Source organism: Parasteatoda tepidariorum, chromosome 8 (assembly GCF_982258835.1).
Source record: "Parasteatoda tepidariorum strain Cologne lab strain chromosome 8, Ptep-v5.0, whole genome shotgun sequence".
NCBI lineage: Eukaryota > Metazoa > Arthropoda > Arachnida > Araneae > Theridiidae > Parasteatoda > Parasteatoda tepidariorum.
This window is the reverse complement of record NC_141762.1, coordinates 100,521,575-100,539,049: the sequence shown is the minus strand read 5'-3', so window position 1 is coordinate 100,539,049 and position 17,475 is coordinate 100,521,575. Positions and strand designations below refer to the sequence as shown.

General features: G+C 31.4%; 1 protein-coding gene across 1 annotated transcript in view; it reads right to left on the bottom strand.

The window, feature by feature from the left end:
* Positions 1-212: 212 nt before the first annotated feature.
* The window catches only part of LOC107456499 (uncharacterized), a 50,177-nt gene continuing 32,914 nt past the window's right edge, over positions 213-17,475 (bottom strand). The window contains exons 12-17 of the mRNA XM_043048673.3: positions 16,554-16,605; positions 16,230-16,476; positions 13,257-13,422; positions 8,844-8,989; positions 6,474-6,603; positions 213-2,676 (exon numbers count right to left, since the gene is read on the bottom strand). Coding sequence (XP_042904607.2) covers positions 912-2,676; positions 6,474-6,603; positions 8,844-8,989; positions 13,257-13,422; positions 16,230-16,476; positions 16,554-16,605 — 2,506 coding nt within the window. The 3' untranslated portion in view covers positions 213-911. The remainder of the gene's footprint in view (positions 2,677-6,473; positions 6,604-8,843; positions 8,990-13,256; positions 13,423-16,229; positions 16,477-16,553; positions 16,606-17,475) is intronic.

Genomic DNA, 17,475 nt, shown 5'->3' with positions numbered 1-17,475 from the left:
TTTAAAAGATAGAAAATTAAGTGCTTTTTACAAACCTCAAATAAACAAAGAACCTTTAAGGGCTTTTAAAAATGTCAATAAAAAAATAAGCACCTTTAAGCACTTTTTTAAAAACGCTATGCACCCTGACATATTTTGTATCCCTACTGCAGAGTAATACTGATTAGGGTTAAATACATGCTAATATAGTAATGATTAAAACAAACAACAAGTATCTGCTTTTTAATTTAATTAAAAAAAAAGCAAAATAGTTTTACATCTGATTAGGTACGATTTATGAAAATTATATCACATGTGATAAAAGTATGATGATCAACCACACTAATTATAAATAATTCACACATAACAATTCACAGATAAGCAAAGCTATTGTGCTAAGTAGCAATAATAAGAGCATTTTCTTTTTTTTTTTTTTGAAGATCACAATTCAACAAAGTCGGAAGAAAAAAACAATGCAATGGTGAATGAATGGCAGTTTTGTGACAGGTTTTAAAAGAAAATTTTTTTATTTTCCCTATTCAAACTAGTCTATAAGTTATGAAAGAACAGACTGTACATTAAAAATTTCAATAAATACATGTAGTAAAAATACTAACCCTAAATCTCCAATTTCCCCCCTGCTCCAATAAATTATGAACATTAAAAATTCATCAATAAACAAAAAAATTAAAGCTTAATGAATACACGTGAATGAACAACAAGCATTAAATTCAAAAAAACATTTAAAAAAAAAAATTAAAAACATAAACAACTAAATTCACATAAAAATAATAAAAAATCTTCGCAGCATAATGGTCGATAAAATAAAAAAATATTGCAAGATATGATTTTTTATACATAAATTATCTACATTTATAAATGCCTTTTTCCTTTTTCTTCTCTAAAATGAAAAATATACAATGATTTTGAATTTATTTTTCTTGCGTGATATATGACACTATATCAGTGACCTCGGTCAGTTCGTCCTCGGGGTTCCTACCCTGAAGCAGAGAGTCGATCATGAAACCTCCGTTGGGTTGCGGCACCGGAGTCGCTACATATGGATTCGGGACATAGGGTGGACCTTGTTCGGGAGCCACGTAGTTCGGTTGGTAGGGAGGCCTCGGAATGCGTTCTTCACCCCCATAGTATTGATGACTTTGATAATATTCTGGTGACCTGGGTGGAGCGTAAGAGTCAGAATATTGAGAATGGAACCTAGGGGGTGTGCCAGGATCTCTTTGCACTTGGGGGGATGATCTTTGGGTGTAAGAATTAGGCGATTGGGGGCAAGGGTATGGTTCGGGAGGAAATCTAATTTCTCCCTGGTAACTGTCTGAGGAGGGGTGGACTGGTCGGGGCACGACTTCAGGCTCCATGGCAGAGCTGCCATAGAAGTGCTTCTTTTTCCTACCTTCAGAATAATCTAAATTTACGAAGCCCCTGGGACTGTTTGATCTAGAATAGTTATCTAAAGATGTGAACTTTGATGGGTTGTCGAGGGGCGTCAACTGCTTTGATGTGGTGTCTAGCGGGGTTAATTTAGATGGACTGGAGTTATTGGAGTAAGTTTCGACGAGGGATGGTTTGAGGGGGCTCGGGCGAGATGAAAATTCCGCAAAAGGTGCCAATGAAGAATAAGAAGGAGGAAAACTCTTTTCCTCCGGAGCAGTGTAAGGAAATACTTTAGCGGGAATATATTCCTGATCAAACACTCTGGGTTTGTTGACCACCGACGGAGGCACACTCGTAGGTATTCTTTCAAGGGGAACGGAGTCCTCACTTTCTTCGTCCATATTACTGAAAGGTTCCATTATGGTGCTGGCAAACGGTCGGCTTTCCGATCCAGGTTGACTCACCACGTTTTTAGAACCACTAGGTGGTACGGAAGATGGTTGAAGAGAAACAGATGCAGAAGCTGGAAGAGATTTAGCAAATGGTAACTTCGAAGAATCTTTCTCTTTAGGAATTTCTTTATCACTTTCTTCGTCGGGTGTGGTTGCATGTCCACTTTTAGGAGATTTCACATACGGTATAACACAAGGCACCATTTTTGTTGCATCTTTTTTAATTGTCCTAATCGCGGGCTTTTCCCGAGCAACAGCAGTGGGGACTTTAGTTGCATCGACTGCAGTTTCAATCTGAGTTGGAACTTTAGCGATGGATGGAGGGTCAGGTTTCTTCACTAACTCTGCTTTAGGTGGTTCTTTTACGAATGGGGGCTTGCTTTCGGGCGCTGATTTGGGTTTCGCAGCTTCTTCCTCGGATTCGTCGTCCTCGCCTCCTTCCTCCTCGCCGGATGAACTTTCTTCCTCCTCTTCATCTTCCTCCATTTCCTCTTCCTCCTCCTCTTCTTCTTCCTCTTCACTTTCTTCTTCTTCTTCGTCAGATTCGACTTTATTCGATTTCTTTTTGGGAGCAGATTCCTGAGAAGAGGATTCTTCTTCACTTTCACTGCTCAAAACTTTTTTGTTTATATTGATTTTGAGACGACTTCCCTCGTAGCTCTTTTTAATTTTCCATTCATCTTCAGAACCTCCCTGGCTGGTGTCGCTCCCTTTGAAACTGACGTTTTCGGACTCCGATGACTCAGAGCTAGCCCATTTACGAACACGGGATTTCCTCTTCGCTGGTTTCTTTTTGAACGACGATTCACTATCTTCTTCAGATGTAGAAGTCTTCTTTCGTTTCTTAGGCCTAGAATAAGAATAAATTAAAACCACAAATAGTTATATTAACATAAATTGTAGTGGACGTTTAAAGTGCAAAATAGTTAACTAAATGTTTCTTAAAATGGAGGGCATACAAGGCAAATTGGACAATACTAAAATGCTGCCTGATATAATTATTAAATTTCTTGCATTCTCTATCGAAGCATACCAACCGACATTGGACCAATACACAACCAATAGTAATTATTCACATTCCAATGAATTTTTTTCCATTATTGCTTTGCGAAAAGGTAGCGTGCATGCTTTTTGTTTTGATTGAGTTTGCTATATTTTCATTGCTCTCGGAGGAGATAATGATTTTTTGAGGCAAATAAATGAGCTAAAGCACAAAGAGGACTACTATTTCAGGGCTAGCAGCTATTTTTTTTTTTTTTTTAAGAAAAAAAAAAACAATTCTGAATTTGAGTTTTTTCCTTATTTGCTTAACATCATTTTTATATTTAATTAAATTTCTATACATTTGTAATATAACTTATGGAATTTATCTAATTTAAAATAAATTGGTTCTGCGATTAGCTTATATTTTAAAATTTATAAGTGTCCAAGATTTTTCCATAATATTTTAATAAGACAATGATATTTGATTTTGAAAAAAAAAATCTAATTTCAGGAATAAAAACCAGTATATATTTTCCCACTATTTTATGTGTTCTTGTTGTTGATTATACATGTATAAAAATAATAATAAACACATTTAATGAATGCTTATTTTAAATATTATATTTCAATTTTATGTTAAGACTTTTTTTTACAACAACATACTTGATTAAAAGTTAAGATTCCCTTCCCCAATTTGTTCTTTTTTGTTTCTTAAAATATCTTGCATTCCTTTATTTATATAATTGATTAATTAAAATATTTCATTATAAGTGTTAAATGTGTCACATATCATACTTATATTTCATCCCTTCTAAATTCTTGCTAAGGAAACTTCTGAATTGTAATTTTTCCAGTTTGGCATGTCTGTGTATACAATCTAATTATATATTACAGGTAGTAAGCCCATTTCAAATTTTACTTACACATTTTCAAACATCATGATAAAAACCTTCAGAAATGGCAATATTTTAACACATAAAACTTTTGTTTTGTATGCAAACAAGTGAGAAAGTACATATAGAGAGTATATAAAACACCCAGCCAGGTCAAGACTGACCACAACTGCTGAGGAAAAATAATTGTGGCTTGATTACATCTACTTGAACAATAGAGAAAAAAAGTTTGATATCAGAAAATTACTATATATATTCCAGTTATACACTAAATTAACAAGTTTCTTTTTATACACATAGTAAAGAAAAACTAAAGAAATAAAAGTGTTCATATTGTTCTTCAAAAGATTATTTAACCTCAAAAAGTAAATGTTTTTAAAAAAGCATCAAGTTAATGAATTCTTCCTGTATAATTTATTAATAGGCCATATTAATAAATTTTGGTTAATACTATACGAGTAGAAAAGGTAGAAACCGGTAAAAACTTCAGGATTCATTGAATTAAATCAGCCTGATTTTAATCAAAGTATCCTTTTTTAAAGAAATTATTCATCCAAGCAAAAGAGCAGGTATTGCTCTAAATCAATTTTAAAAGCAGAAATGTGGTTTGAAACATATTATGATTTAATTTTTAATAATATTTTAAACATTTACTTTATAATATTTCATTATTAACTAAAGCTCTTAAGATGAATTTAATTTTTTTTTAATATTAATAAAAAAATCCCAAACTTTTCTAAAGGGAAATTGCAGTGAGGTGAAACTGAATTTCCAATAAGTTAAATAGCACCACTTTTATAACTTTCTCTAAGTACATAATGTAATTCTCTTTCGATGAATTTAGTTTAGCTAAAAATGAAACTACAAAACCTTACAAATTAATGCTTAAGTGAGAAAATAAAAATTTCACTTGCTGAATGAAAAGCTAAGTGGAAGAAGCAAGTAAGTGACATTTCAGTGAATTTGGGTAAAACTTATTTATCAAGGTGTGAGTAGCCAAATCTTTCAACAAAAAAATAAGCACCTTTCAAGTACTTTTCAAGCACTCAAAAAAATATTTTTAAGCACTATATACATGAACGAAAAGCAAAATAATTTCCAAAGACTTTACATGATCATGATAAAATAATTAGTTTCCGACAATGAATAAACTCTTTTCTTGATTATATTAGCCACCATAAAAAGATGTAAGATTTTTCAGTTTGATTTCAGAGGGCGGAAAATGAAGCCAGAAATTGAAAGTATCTTGCAAAATGCAGCCGAGTTGCCCACGAGAGTGCAAGAATCTCATCGAACGCAGCTCAGTAGAACGCACATGTGAACTTCCCAAGCATTTCACCAAACATGTAAGATGATTGGAGCTATCATATGCTACGGACCGACGGTACACCGAAATGGATTGTGGTCGAATAAATTGCTTAATCGTTGAACAGAACAATGTGAAAACCGCACTTTTGCACGACACGAGGCGAAAATCGAAATGATAAAGAAAAAAATCTCATTTTGGAAAAGAGAAAATTAAGTTCCATTTTAAAACACCCAATGAAAAAGGCACCTTTAAGGGCTTTTAAAAATTGAAAATAAGCACTTTTTAAAAACACTATGCACCATGTTTATATATACTGACAAGAATACATATTTTTAGATATAAATACTTTCTGACAGTAAGTACACAGTCAAGATACATTAAAAGCATTTCTTATCCGAATATACAGATACAATTTTTGTTCGCATAGCTTACAATTACTGTTTATTTTCTTCCCTTTCTTGGTAGTAATTAGTATATGACATGCTTTTATAATAAATTTAAAATAAAATTTTTCGGCTTCAGAAAGATTATGTTTTTGCTTTCCCTATTTAAAATTTCTAAAAGCAAGACACTTTAACTAAATTACTTTTACTATAATGTCTTAACTGAATAATTTTTTTTAAAAAAAAGGTGCTTCAAATGATCGAAAACCTGCTTGAAAGTATAATTAGGGGTCAATACGAAAATATATAAAAACTGAAAATTCTGAAAAGGAAAAGTTACAAACCTATAACTTTAAATGAAATAACAGTTTTTTTAAAAATCTAGTCTATAATAGGGGGTGCTTAGCCAGATTTTTCAACAAAAAATAAGCACCTTTTAAGCACTCAAAAAATATTTTTAATCACTTTCCAAAAAAAAAAAAGTCATAATTAGTATCTGGGCAGTAATAAAATTTATTTATTTCTACTGTTTAAAGTTCATAATTTATAGATCAATAAAATTCAAACACATTTTTGCATAATCATGATAAAAATAACTAGTTTCTGATAAATATTGCAGAGAAAATTGTAAAAATCACGAACTTTATGAAATTTAGAGTGACAATCAATGCGGCAAAGAAATAATCCCTTTTTAAGAGATTGAAAATTGAGCACTTTTTACAAACCCCGAATAAAATAAAAAGCACTTATAAGGGCTTTTAAAAAATGCAAATAAAAAAAATAAGCACCTTTAAGCACTTCGTAAAAACGCCGTGTTACATTTATGTGACAAGTACAAAATAAGCAATAAAAAAACGAAGGGACATTTTTAAAATGGAGAAAGCAAGAGATAGGGAAATATCCCGTAATTTAAGGGGGAAATAAAGCACAGCTGGCAGGTATGCAAAATCAAAGAATTGTTTTCACAGCATCTAATATACAAAAGCATTTTATCACTAGGTTGTTTTTAGTTATATGAATTTAATTGTGTAGCTGGCTTAAAATTATGAGTAGAAAATGATTATGTAAATAAGCTTACAATTTAGCCTTGGGTGCGTTCCATTCACCATCGTCATCAGATGATATCTCTCTGTAGCTGATGGCCTTCTGGGCAGCCCTACGTGTCACCGGTCTGTAAGTGTCACTTTCATTCTCTTCCCAGTCCTCTTCTACAAACACATTATTTACAATCAGAGAGACAAATAAAGTAATTGAAAGGTAGTCACTGGTCAAAGTGACCAATAACTTAAAGAACGCACTAGTCCATGAAATAATGGAGATTTTATTAGCAATTTTTTTTTTAATGCTACGAGTCAAGTTTAGATACGTCATGCATAATCACGTAAGTCAAAAAAGAGAAATTCACAATTGGAAATAATATAAGCACTTACATTTAACAAAAAATATGTATATAAATCTTAATCCAAAGATTTTTTTGAACTTTTATCTATAACTACTTAAACTATAAACACTCAACATACTGCAGTACTGGCAATAGTATTTTACCGCCAAAAATTTTTCTTTTACATTTTTTCAACAAATATGGAGAAATTTGAGAATATACGGGTAAACAGAAAACAGCCGTAAAATACAGGAATCTTCGTTTAAAAAATCAGGAGACTTGGTAGGTATGCAGTCCATTCTAATCGAGAATGGAATGTAATAAATCAAGATTTTTTTTATTTTTTTTAAATAATGCCAATATGAATTACACATATGATTTTTAAATCGCATTACAATGTGCAATTTTTTTAATTTCGCCAAATACTAATCACAATATTTGAATCATGCGAAGATAAATCATGTCATATGGTTTTTAAATATTGTGATTAAATCATACGAATTTGGATTCACATCCGGAGATGTTTTAAAAAGTCACATGAATGCGGATCATGGTGTGTGGCTTTTTAAATGTCACAAATAGGGATCGCATTGAAACGGGTTGATGTGAGATTTTGTTTTAATTGCAGGAATGCTGATTACGATATTAGATTTTACATCGCGCCAATATGAATAGCATTAATACAGATTGATGTGAGATTTTTTTTAAATCACAGGAATGCTGATTAGGATGTTAGATTTTACATCGTCCGAATACGGATTGCAATGAGATTTTTAAACAGCGCAAATACAAATTGCAATTTTTAAATAATTATTTAATAACATAATTATGATAGATAATTTTTTGATCATACAAATACGGATCGTGACTCATAACTTTTAAATCATGTTAATACAAATCACGATGCGTGATTTTGTTTTAACTGCACAAATAGGGATCGCAATGTGTAAATTTCAAATCGCACAAATATAAAATTAGATTTCTAATTTTTAAATTGTACAAATATAGATCGTGATGTGTAATTTTTAAATCATGTGAATACAAATCCCGATGTATGATTTTTAAATTGCACAAATACTGATCGTGAGGTGCTACTTTTAAATCTCAAAAACTCATATAATGATAAGAGACTTTTAAATTGTACAAATGCGGATCTCGATGTGTGATTTGTAAATCGTGTAAATACAAATCATAAAGTGTAAATTTTAAATCGTACGAATACAGACCATACATGAGTTCTTAAATTGTACTGATATGGATTGTGTTGGGTAATTTTTAAATCATGCAAATACTCATCAAAATGTATGGTTTTTAAATTGCACAAATACTGAACATGATGTGCAATTTTTAAATTATACAAATGCACATTGTGATAAGGGATTTTTAAATCGTACAAATGTGGATCTCGATGTGTTTATTAAATCATGTAAATACAAATCACAATGGATAAATTTTAAATCGCACAAATACAGATCATATGTGAGTTTTTAAATCGCACAAATACAGATCATATGTGAGTTTTTAAATCGCACAAATACAGATCATATGTGAGTTTTTAAATCACAAATACAGATCATATGTGAGTTTTTAAATCGCTCAAATACAGATCATATGTGAGTTTTTAAATCGTACTGACATAGATTGTGTTGTGTAATTTCCAAATCAAGCAAATACGCATCCCAATGTATGGTTTTTAAATCGCACAAATACAGAACATGATGGGTAATTTTTAAATCACACAAATACATATTGTGATAAGGGATCAACTGCTCAACGTGGACCAGCCAACGCAGTAGGCGTGCTAAATTGAAGTGTGAGTTTCTGTGAAAGTTCATATCACGTCATAGTCACCAATGTAGGGCAAGTGAAATCAACAGTTATCTATTAAAAGGTACACCTACATAGAATTGAATTAACATGTCTATTACATTTTATTTTATAACCATCGTTAAACAGCCAACCCAATTTTGTGTTTATGACTACTATATATAGTAGTGCATTTTATTTTTGTAGTGGAAGATGCACAACAAATTGTATAATTTATCTACATAGGAATGTTAAACATACCAGAGCTGTATCCTCCTCTCCTTCCACGCCTTGGTTTCCTCCTCTGTTTCTTTCCTCGTGTCTTCACTATCCTCCACTCTCCGGAAGCCGCACTCTCTGCCCCAGACTCATTGGTGGAGGGGGGAGGTGTATGTTCAGAGTCAGTGCTTCAAATAATTAATAATAAGGAGAATTAAATATCATGTCTGAAATGAAGAACTTTTGATCTTCATGTACTAGGACTCAATCTTAATTGTTTAAAGAGGTGACTTCATGTATGCTAATTAATACGTGCAGACCATATTTTAAGTTATGAAATAAAACACAAAATATACTTTTTCTCTCTCGCTGGATTTGAATTGTCAACACTTAAAATAGGGTGGCCCTTTTTCGTCACAGGATGCTTAGCTAAATCTTTCAACAAAAAATAAGCACTTAAAAATATTTTGAAGCACTATAAACATTAACAAAATGCAAAATAATTTTCAAAGACTTCACATGATCATGATAAAATAATTAGTTTCCGACAAAGAACTCTTTTCTTGATTAAAATTAGCCATTATAAAATGATTGAGAGATTTTTCGGATCGATATCAGAGGCTGGAAATGAAGCCTGAAATTGAGAATACCTTGCAAAATGCAGCAGAGTTGCGCATGAGAGTGCAATAATCTCACCAAACCCTGCTCAGTAGACGCGGACTCGCATGTATTTCATTAAAAATGTAAAATGATTGGCGTTTTCATATGCTATGGACTGATGATACATTAAAATAGATTGTGGTCGAATGAATTGCGAAAATGTTGAATAGAACAATGTGAAAAGCATATTTTTGCATAATACATGGCGAAAATCGACACGGTAAAGAAAAAAAAATTTCTTTTCGAAAAGGGAAAATTAAGTACTCTTTAAAAACACTCAATGAAAAAAAAATCGAAAATGAGCACCTTCAAGCACTTTTTAAAAACACTACACACCATGGCATCTTTCCATAATAATGGCACATGTATGAAATCAATAATTTAATTTTTTCCGTTTTTATTGTTTTTTATTTTATTTTTCACTGCAAACACAACAAAAACAATAGTTAACCTAGTAGATCCTTATGCACTAATCACTGAATAATAAACCATTAATTTTTTCATGATTTTATTATGTCTACTTTTCTTGGATCATCATTATTTATTTATTATCGTATTGCTATAATTTTAAAAAATAATAATAATCTTAATTTTGTTTAGCATTTTAAAATGTTATGGAAAAATGAAAACAAATTCAGATACAACAATAGTACTAATTTTGTTCAAGCAAACAAGTTCAATCACAATCCCAGTGATCAAGTAATGATGCGGTGCGACATCATTACTAGATCACTTTGAAAAATAACAATCTTTTCATTAAAATATAATATTTGTTATAAAATTAACATTTTTAAGGAAAACAGTTTATTTTAATTTAAAGAAAAACTGGAAAAGAGATTAATTGATGAAATTTAATCTCATTATTTTTTCTCAATACTGATTTCACACTGAAGAGTGGCACCCTTGCATATTTTAAGTTATGAAATAAAACACAAAACATAATTTTTTTCAACTAAACATAATTTTTGTTGTTGATGGATTTGAATTTTTGACACTTAAAATATGGAGGCCATTTTCCTCTATCAGGAAAATAGAGTTCCAATAAGAGTTCAAAATAAGTGGTCATTAATTGTAATTTGTACCTGAACATTTGAATTTTATGCCTAGAAAATTACACCCAGTTGTCATTTCTGATGCTTAAATAAAATACCTTTGCTCCTACAATTCAACTCTGGGCGATGCTATACAATGGATGGGAAATTTCACATTGTTTCACAGAGGCTTTTCTAAAAGTTATTTATAATTTTTTAAGGTTTCTTTCATATAATTTTTCCAATTCCAATATTTTTAAGCAATGGATCCCTGTGGCAGAATTTCTTCGAACCACCTGCGACAAAACTCTCTAGCACTAAAATCTTTCTGCAAGATACTTTTAATAATAACAATGTTACTAATTTAAAATAACAAAAGCGCTGTATTAACAAAACAAACAAAAAAAAAACTATAAATACTTCTTTTCATTAAACATGTAATAATTTTTAATTCTAATATTATAGATGATATGCATGCATTTTGTTGGGGCGAAAAACACATTAATTATTATCTTATCCACATTTTGTAAATAACCATCTCAGTAAAAATACCATTAAAAATTATGAAATTCTTATTAGTAATTGCCAAAAAAAAAAAAAAAAAAAGATCGACGACGAAATCCCGCGAATTGGACTCCACAAAAAGGGGTTAATCAAATGCACATTTCGTTTCGAGATTAGGTTGATGTAATAAATAACTGTATAAAAAATATCGGATTTAATATCGGAAAATATCGGACACCTATGGAGAAATCAAGAGATATAACAGCCAAAAAAATTTATAGAATCATTGCCTTAAATAGTAAATACTCAAATGCTCGATTCAAATTTTTTACATTGTTTGAAACATATCGGATATTTAAAAACCATCTGAAAATCAATATCAATAACTGCCAAAAATACAGTCGAAACATTATATCGATTCAAGATACTATTGTGGTAAATTGACCGTGAAAAAAGGGATTATCTAAATACATTATTGAAATTTTATGTGTAAATTTTAGAAGAACGTTCTGCAACAATTTCACCATGATTTTGCCATGGAGCAATGGATATGATCACCTTATTAAGACTATCAAATTTGAATTATCATTTTTTGATAACTTTGATAGTTTTTTCAGTAAATAATTTTTTTTTCAGCAACGAATTATAGTTTTTTCAGAAAATATTTATAATTTTTTCGGCCTTTTCCACAGGTTTTTCGAAGTCTCATCATAGTGGTGCAGAATTCACATCTAAGAGACATCTCTGGGATTCAAACTCAGGGCACCTCATTCTGAGGCGAGTGCTCTACACCCTGAGCCCCCAAGACTCTATAAAAAAACTAATTTAAACTGTTCCCATTTAAGGACAACTACTTCAATGATATGGAGTGTGTTAAACTCCAATAGCTCCAGATCAGAGAACTTACTCAGTAATTAATAGAGTAAAAGCAGCAATTAGAAATAATGTTAATTAGGCTAATGTAGGTACTTATTTATGTCACACTAGAGCAGCACAATGGCAGCGGTCTGGGAAACATCCTCGAGGATGATCCGAAGACATGCCATCACAATCTTGATGCTCAGCAGAGGGGATGGCTCTCCTGCTTTGGTCGAAGTCCAACTCTGATGCTTTGTGCAAAGTCCAACGCATTAAGGTAGAACAGTTTAATGAGAACCAATACCGCACACCCTCGGTCCCTACACAGGCTGATCAAAGTGGTCACCCAACCGATTATTGACCGCAGCCAGTGATGCTTGACTTTGGTGTTCTACTCAGGGTGCGTAATGAGATTTTTCAACAAAAAATAAGCACCCTTTAAATGTTTTTTAAGCACCCAAGAAATATTTTTAATCACTTTCCAAAAAAAAAAAAAATCATAATTAGGATCTGAGCTGAAATGAAATTTTTTTTCTATAGTTTAAATTTCTTAATTTATAAACATAAAATCAATAAAATTCAAAACTTTACATAATCATGATAAAATAACTAGTTTCTGATAAATATTGCAGAGAAAATTGTGAAAAATCACCCATTTTTTGTAATTTAGAAAGACAATCGATATGGCAAAATTTTTTTTTTTTAAATATAGAAAATGGAACACTTTTGACAAATCCTGAAAAAAAATGCACCTTTTAGAGCAGGGGTTTCCAATTTACATGAGGCTGGGGGCCACAGTTAAAAACACCAGTCAAATGGCGGGCCGCAACTTTATCAAAATTTTATATAGGACTCCTTTATGTTTGAAGGAACATTAAATATTGCCGTCAGATATTTATCAAGTTGTACAAAACAAACATATTGAATTACAAATTAAAATTAATAGTATATTATTAAGCAACATATACGATTATTTTTGTATTAGAATAAATATTTTCTTGGAAGCAAAACCTGAGAAAAAAAATTTTTTTGTGCCGTTGGTATGTTAAACTCATCTAGATTTCTTACGAAAATTGTCCACAAAAAATGACAACTAATATATTTCAGTTCACGGGCCGGATGCGGCCCGAGGGCCACCAGTTGGCAACCACTGTTTTAGAGCTTTTATAAAACATAAATCAAAATAAGCACCTTTAAGCAATTTTTAAAAACGCTACGCACCCTGTCTACTTGGAACCGCGTCTTTATGATCGAATTAGAATAAAGATCCTCAGAATTAGGATAAAGATCCTCAGAATTAGGACAAAGATCCTCAGAATTAGGACAAAGATCCTCAGAATTAGAACAAAGATCCTCAGAATTAGGATAAAAATAATAAAATAGATTACGCATGATTATTCACCTTTGTCCTTTGTATTCTTCCCCACTGTCATCCTCATCATCAGAGAAGTCCAAATCATTCAATTTTCTACTTCTCTTCTTCCTTCTCGATCTCACACCAGCTTTGAAAGATTTCTCACTTTCAGCATCGTCCTCACCTTTAGGGGAGTCTTTGAACTCTTCGTCCACTAAAAAGAAAACACATCGCCGTCTTAAAATCAAGTTTAAAGGAAATCTACAGCTTCAATCCGAGATTGAAAGAATTTGAAAAATTAAAAAAGACAAAATTATCTTAAAGGAAGGACTATTTGTTTGGTGGGCCCCTGCAACAATTTTTTTCGGGTTATCTGTGACAAAACTCTCCAACACTAATATCTTTCCACAAGATACTTTCAACGATAACAAATATGTATCATTGAAATGGCTACAAAAGTAAAAAACTAATTTAAGGCACAAAAAGGCTGCATTTAAAAAATCAATACAATTTTTTTACCTGAATATGTAATATGTATATTTAATCTAATATTATGGGCGATATACTTGCATTTTATTGGGGGGGGGGGCACTAATTGTTTCCTTTATCGCATTTTATAAATCTTCATCATCTTAAAAAAATAATTAAATATCATGAAACCTACAGCAGTAATTAACGAAAAACAAATCGAGGCCGAAATCACTTGAATCGTACTCTTCAGAAAGGGCTTACTCAAATGCATGTTTTGTTTCAAGATTTGATTGCTGTAATAAATTACAGAGTATAAAAAAATATTGTGCTTTAAAGATCGAGTGGAAAACAAATGCAATAACTGCCAAAAAAACTGACAGAGTCATTACCTTAAAAAGTAAATGATCAAATGCGCAATTTGAATTTCCCACATCGACTGAAATATATCTAAATATCTAAAAGTCACGTGAAAATCAGTTTCAATAACTGTCGAAAAAACAATCAAAATAGATTTACGATATTGGCATGAATTGAGAGTTTCAAAAAATGATTATTTAAACGTGCGATTCAATTGTACGTGTAAATTTTTGAAGAAAAACAGACCAAAATTTTTTAACTTCCCAAAAGCAAACTATTTCTGCAAGAGCTCTGTCAAGTTCTGCGACAATGTCGCCGTGATTCTGCCACGGGGTGGTTGGCTATTAATTTAGACAGGGTTTGTTCTTAAGAGAAAAGAAGGTAAAGAAACTATACCTCTGAGAATCTGACGTTATCAACATACAATTCTTTCTGAAATATCCATAACATAAGAATGTTTTAAGTCCATAAAAAAATTAAGAATAGAACTGAAACATTTTAATCCTAAATTGAGAACTAAGCATTCATTACACTACTAAGCACACTTTTTAAGGGGTTTAAAGCATCAAAAATTTATGTTGATATACATAGGAAAAAATCCAGTAGATTTTACCAAATATAAATTTAATGACAATTGTTGCATAATGTACTACAAATTTTACACATAGGAATTTTAGGGATCAAAAAAGAAAAACTGCAATATTTTCAAGTCACAACTGGCCTTAAATACGCTTGAAATGTTGTGTATTATATTTACTCATAATTTTAAATAGTAATAGACATTTAATTCCTGAAAAAATTAATTTAAAAAAGAGAGTTCTGCATGAAATTAAATTGAATATTTTAGAACAATGACGTTTCTCTGGGTAAACGGGGAAAAAAATTCTCCCCTTCCTTACATTTTCCTCTACTCAGCTTCAGGGATGAGTTCATTTCCGCTTTTTTTCATAATCGTTCTAGTTTAAAATGACGGGAAAACCGATCAAAAATTTTCCCGGTTATCTGGATACCGGATAAATGGTTCTCTACTGTATATAATAATAATAATGCATTCATAATAACCCAGTAGTCTACTGGAAATTCCAGTAGCATTGGCAACTATAGCACTTCTTTTTTAGGTTAAAGTAAAAAAAAGTTCTAACCTTATAAGTTAACTTTTACAAATATATTAAAAATTACATATTCTTTCTAAAATACACACAATTTGGAAGATTAAAAAATTAACTATATTAAATTCCTGGAAAATAAAACCAAGGGTCTGTCTAGGTTTTTTTTAAGAGGTACTATTTTGTGAAAATTTAAACATAATTTGTGAAAATTAAAAATTCTATTAAAAAATTAACACAAAAAATATGGTAAAGTCAGAAAATATTTTCAAAAATTGTCACTTTAAATTAAGATCATTTATGACTGGTAAATTTCTATATATTTATAGTATATATTCAAAAACAATTTTGCTATAGTAAAATTTTGGGCTTAAAATTGTATCCAAATTTAAAATACCATAAAAATCATTGTCTGTCCGTAATAAACTTTAACTTGAATTTAATAAAAACATGCATTTACTAGCACTAATAGTTATTTTCATATAAAGAACATTCTCGACTGGTTCATACAGAATTTTTTTTACAGAGATTGAAAAAGTTCAAGAAAAAAATAAAGGACTGTTACAATAATGTTTAAGATAATAGTTCGAACTTTGACTTACTGAAAAGTTTATAGAGGGAGAGTATTGTCGTTTTATTTTTTAAAATAAATCTGCTTAAAAAAGCTCGCTAAGCAACTGATTAGGCTTACTATGCTGCACTATCTGACCAAACACGTGATACCTATTCGTAGAAGACAGCTGGCGGAAAAGCCCCTCCCCCCTCCATAGATTGCAATGAGAACGCTCCTTTTCTTCCACGGAGTTTTGGAATCCAAGAATGCACTTATGGCCAGGCATGAGGAGAAAAAGCGATTTTTTCTACTTGTCATAATAGCAATCCACGGAAGGGTTCAATCTCAAGACAAAATGCATAACTAACCTTGATTTCTTTTTTATGGAGATACCAAAAGAAAATTTTAAAAGGTAGGGAGGTCTTAGAACTTGTTATAGTAAATTTATCCTGGACAGACCCCTGAGAACTAACAAATAAAGTAGACACTTAAGCAAGTATTTAAAAATAAATATTTAAACATTTCACAGCTTACAGGGTACTCCTATATCTAACATATCTTCTTGTATAGCAGATGCAATAAGTTCATCGTATTCCTTAAACTGATAATTGACTGTACGGCGCGCTCGCACAGATCGCTGTCCATAGAGCTTTTTGTGCTTTTCATCGTCGGAGGACACTTCTTTGCTCTTCACTTTAGGTCTGCGTTGTTCCACAACTTCCTCCTCGTCCTCCCCATCGTCTTCGCTTCTGGAGGATTCTTCTGATTTCTCTTTTTTCTCCTACAATAAAATTTTAAACGTTGAGATATTATTGTTACAAAGCATAGAAAAAATTGCACTTTAAAAAAGGCACTTACAGGCTTTAGGACATTATCCAAACTAATTCCAACATATGCAAGACGCTGTTTTCTGCAATATATAAGTAAATAATTAAAGAAAGGAATAAATTTATCACTCTAAGAGATCTCCCTATCTTACACATTTTATAACCGTCGTTGAATAGCTGACCCAACGTTAGGTTTAAGAATACCAATGTTAAAATTGTAATTTTGAGCCCAATCCAGAAGACAAGGGAACTTCTGGATCAAGTAGTGGGAAGAAACATATATGAACCACTTGTAAGCGTACTTGATTCACGAGTTCCCTTGTCTCCTGGATTAGGTTCTAAATTACAAGGCTATAACATTGAACATTAGTAGCTGTAAACCCTAAATTGGGTCAGCTGTTCAACAACGGTTATAAAGTATAAAAAAATACCCATAGTATGGGAGAGGATACTTTAAATGACTAGAGGGTTGTTGCAATTAAACATTGAGAGCTAGTGTAGCACAAGACAAGTTGGTAGATATACATTTACAACAGGTGTAGGTGTTGTCTGAAGTTAAAATTATATATATGAAAAGTAGATGCAGTTGTTTAGTTGTACCATCCCTGCACCTGTGGGAAATTTCAATAATATCACTGCAGTCGAGCAGCCCATATTGTAGATCGATCTTATCGATACATGTTATAAGGTGACATCTTTATATCGTCATTGATTAAATTTTACTAAACAAAATTGTGAGTGTGGAATCATCCGTAAAAGCTTAGAACTAGATTGTGTTTCCAACTTTAATTTTCTAGATGCAATAATACTAGAATATTACCTAATAAATGATAAATTGAAATTTATGGAATATTTTTCCTTAGATTTATCTATCTTTAGTATTTTTTATAGACATGTATCAGACGTATAAAAACAAACTTGATTATGTGCAGCGCGATGCATGCACATAATTT